General features: G+C 34.9%; 1 protein-coding gene across 1 annotated transcript; it reads left to right on the top strand.

Moving 5' to 3' along the window:
• Positions 1-389: 389 nt before the first annotated feature.
• On the top strand, positions 390-1,325 carry LOC117017004 (olfactory receptor 2T33-like). Its single transcript, XM_033096902.1, has one exon. The coding sequence runs from the start codon at positions 390-392 to the stop codon at positions 1,323-1,325; it is 936 nt and encodes a 311-aa protein (XP_032952793.1).
• Positions 1,326-4,120: the final 2,795 nt, after the last annotated feature.

Here is a 4,120-nt window from a genome sequence, read left to right as displayed (position 1 = left end):
TTATAGTTAACCACACTGATTTAATTCAGCTTCTAAGGCAAATATAAATTTGGACAAATATGAATGGCAAATTAAGTAGATAATTTCCTTCTTGTTCATTTATGTTTATATCAAGTAGCACAAAGACACACAAAGTACTTTAAATTTATCAATAACGTTTAGTAGTTTATTCCATATTAAGAAAACTGAAAACCTTGAAAATGAGAAAGTTGAAATTAATTTTATGCCCAAGTTAAAAAAATTTTGCAAAATCAGATGAAGAAACTAAAAAAGGTTTCATCATTTTCACACAAGTGCTTTTCAAGGAGCAGTAATACAAATAGAGCGTTGTAAACGATGAACATTTTCTCATCTATTCCTTCACTTGCAGTGTCACACCAGCAGAAAGCATGGGCATGACAAACACCACCTCAGACTTCATCCTCCTAGGGCTGTTCGAGCACACAGCAGCCCACCTACTTCTCTTTGTGATGGTTCTGACAATTGCCTTCTCCTCCCTAGTCGGCAATGTCCTCATGCTTCTCCTGATTCACTGGGACCCCCGGCTCCACACGCCCATGTACTTCTTCCTGAGCCAACTCTCCCTCATGGATGTGCTGTTGGGTGCCACCATTGTGCCCAAGATGTCTGCTGACTACTTGACCGGCAAGAAGTCCATCTCCCCAGTTGGATGTGGGCTGCAAATCTTTGTTTCGCTCACGCTGGGTGGTGGAGAGAGCTTCCTTTTAGCAGCCATGTGCTATGACCGCTACGTGGCTGTTTGCCACCCACTGAAGTACCACATCCTCATGAGCTGGCCATTATGCCAGAGAATGACTTTGGGGTCTTGGCTCCTGGGGGCAGCTGATGGGCTAATGCAGGCTGCTGTTACCCTGAGCTTCCCATATTGCAGTGCTCATGAGATGGACCATTTCTTCTGTGAGGCCCCCACTCTGGTTCATTTGGCTTGTGCTGACACGTCTGTCTTTGAAAATGTCATGTACATTTGCTGTGTGTTGATGCTTCTGGTCCCTCTTTCCCTCATCCTGACCTCCTATGGTCTCATCCTCTCTTCTGTTCTCCAGATGCGTTCAGGAGAAGCCCGCAAGGCTTTTGCCACCTGCTCCTCACACCTGTGTGTGGTGGGACTCTTTTATGGAGCTGCCCTTTTTATCTACGTGAGACCCAAGTCCTACAGGTTGGCCAACCATGATAAGGTGGTATCAGCATTCTATACTGTCTTCACCCCTGCGCTGAATCCCCTCATCTACAGTCTGAGGAACAGCAAGGTCAAGGGAGCCCTGAAAAGGTGGCTGGGGAAATGTGCTGCTTTAAGTCATGGCTAAGGTTACATCAATTTGCCCCAATGTCAAGGCCATACAAACTGGGAGTGTGGGATTTCATAGAAAGAAGGTATATATATATATATATATATCTCGACATCTGGTTTTTTTATGCCTATTTTACTTTGAATTTTATAAAGATCTCCATACTATGGGCTCATTTGACTAAGTTGTCATGTATAAATCAAGTTGTGGGTTGTTAAAAATCTGTGAATCACAAATCTGCAATAAAAGGTGTCTACACCACACCCCACAATAAACATTTGTTTAAAGAATGAGCTAAGTAGTCAAGCAATTGTGCAGATTAATTGTTGAAATTTGTTTTAATTGAGGCATAATTTACAAACAGTAAAACACTCACATGTTAAATGTATATTTCATTCAATTTCCATAATATATGTTCTTATAATTCACACTAACTATCAAGAGAGAGAACTTACAAAACTCCAACATGCCCTTCTCCAGTGATACATGAACCCCAGACACAACCACTGGACTGATATCTCTCTCCTTTAGTTTTTTAGAATTTCATATCGATGAAACCTATGGTAAGTATTTTTAAGTTATTTCTTTCTCTCAGTTCTATGTTTTTAAAGATCCTTTCAAATTTTTACATGTATCAGTTATTTGCTCTTTTTTATTGTTAAGTAATATTCTATTTTCTGAATATACTATCATTTGTTTACCTACAGTTTTGTTTATGGACATACGAGTTATTTTCAGTCTGGAACTGTTATGCCTAACACTGCTATTATTCTCCTCTTTGTGATCACTGTCTTTACTTTTGGTAGATACACGATTAACATTTTAGTAAACTGTTTTTCAAAGTAGTTGTTTGATTTTACACTTCCACCAGCAAAGCACAAGTACCAGTTGTTTCAATCGGCAATTGCAGGTAAAGTCAACCTTTTGCATCTTAGCTATTCTAGTATGGGTGTATTCTAGCATTTCCACTTCAATTTGCATTTATCTGACAACTAATGATGTTTAGTACTTTTGCAATGGCTCGTTGTCTGTGTGTATCTTCCTTTATGAACTATCTTTTTCATCTGAAAAAAAAAAAAAGATGTTTCCAAAGCAAACAGAACTTGGTGGTTGGTGGTTATCTAGTAAATAGTATATGACGTTCATAAAACTATTTGAAATATTTGACATAAAATATGTTGGGTTACATGTTATTATACTTTTTTGACAAATCTGTTTTTATTTATTTCTAAAAGATTAACATTTTAATTAAACTGGATGTTTATGTAATACATCCTTTCCACTACATCCATTGGCTTGAGTTGTAACTTTATTTCTTTGTTTGCTTTAGTTATACATTGTAACAAAATATTCCAATTCCATTGGTGGAATCATGTCATTGAAAAATCTGAAACATTTTTTTCTAGTAGGTAATTTTTATACAAAAGAGAAGGATAAAAAATAGGTTACAAAATTTAGGGTTTGGTGTTCAGGACATATTTCTTATATTTTACTGGTCAATGAATATATAACTGCAACAATTTTCCACCAATAAATTTGGCACATTTAAAAAGGTTGTTGGTTTTGCAAAGAGAATAATTTATATATTTATATATTTAAATCCGTGCTGAGATTTATGTGTTCTCCAAAGACTAAACAATTAAATACAAAATAAACTGTAAGACAATAGTTTAAAATAAAATGTTTAGAAGAAGGAGATTTGAGTTCAGGTGGTGAACACATAATGCAAAATATAGATGATGTATTACAGAATTGTACCCTTGAAAGCCTCTTCAATAAATGGTGCTGGGAAAATTGGAAAACCACAAGCAAAAGAAAGTAACTAGACTGCTATCTGTCACTATACACCAAAATTAACTCAAAATGAATTGAAGACCTAAGTATAAAACTTGAAATGATAAATTGCATAGAAAAAAGCATATATACTAAATGTTGGGTTCAGAGAGGATTTTACGAATTTGACTTCAAATGCAAGGGAAGTAAAAGCAAAATTAAATGAATGGGACTATCTCAAACTAAAAAGCTTCTAAACAGCAAAAGAAACCATCAACAAAACAAGGATGAAACCAACCAAAAGGGAAAACATATTTGCAAACAACACCTCCGATAAGGGGCTAATATCCAAAATATATAAAGAACTGATACAACTCAACCACAAAAAAACAAACAATTCAATTTAAAAATAGGCAGAGGGCCTGAACACACTTATCCCAAGAAAACATACAAACGGGCAACAGAAACTGCATTTTGCCGTGTATAGTGTGTGTGCTTCCATGTATAATGAGCAACAACGTTTTTGGCCCAAACTTTCAGGGAACAAATCTTTTGTTTTCATTTTTTAATTCAAATTTTTATTTGTTTATATTTAAGTTCTTGTTTTTGTATTATAAAGAAATCTTAGCATTTATTTTTTAACATATTGTGATATAAGAAATTTCATGTAACAAATAATTATAAAACACAAGGACAGATCCGAGGCACAAGAAATTTTATGTACAGGTAATATTATGATATTTATGCATCATAGGCCGAGAACTCTTCATTGTTACAAGTTCATCGTAAGTTCAAAAAAACCAATTATCATATTCCAGGGTATTATTTCTCATACGGATATCGTTATTGATTTCTAGAATTACATTTTTAACTCATAAGCGTAAATAAAAGAATTAAATACATTTATATAGATATGGTATTAGTATTACCCATGTATAATGTGCACCCTTATTTTTCCCTTACAAATTTGGGTAAAAAAATGTGCATTATACAACAAAATACGGTATTTGAAAAAATACTCAGTTTCATTAGCTGTTAGG

The sequence above is a fragment of the Rhinolophus ferrumequinum genome, chromosome 24 (genome assembly GCF_004115265.2).
Source record: "Rhinolophus ferrumequinum isolate MPI-CBG mRhiFer1 chromosome 24, mRhiFer1_v1.p, whole genome shotgun sequence".
NCBI lineage: Eukaryota > Metazoa > Chordata > Mammalia > Chiroptera > Rhinolophidae > Rhinolophus > Rhinolophus ferrumequinum.
The sequence above is the reverse complement of the archived record's forward strand: the minus strand, read 5'-3'. Positions and strand labels throughout refer to the sequence as shown.

Coding starts and splice junctions, on each gene's coding strand:
- LOC117017004 (XM_033096902.1), top strand. CDS start 390: ATGGGCATGACAAACACCACCTCAGACTTCATCCTCCTAGGGCTGTTC.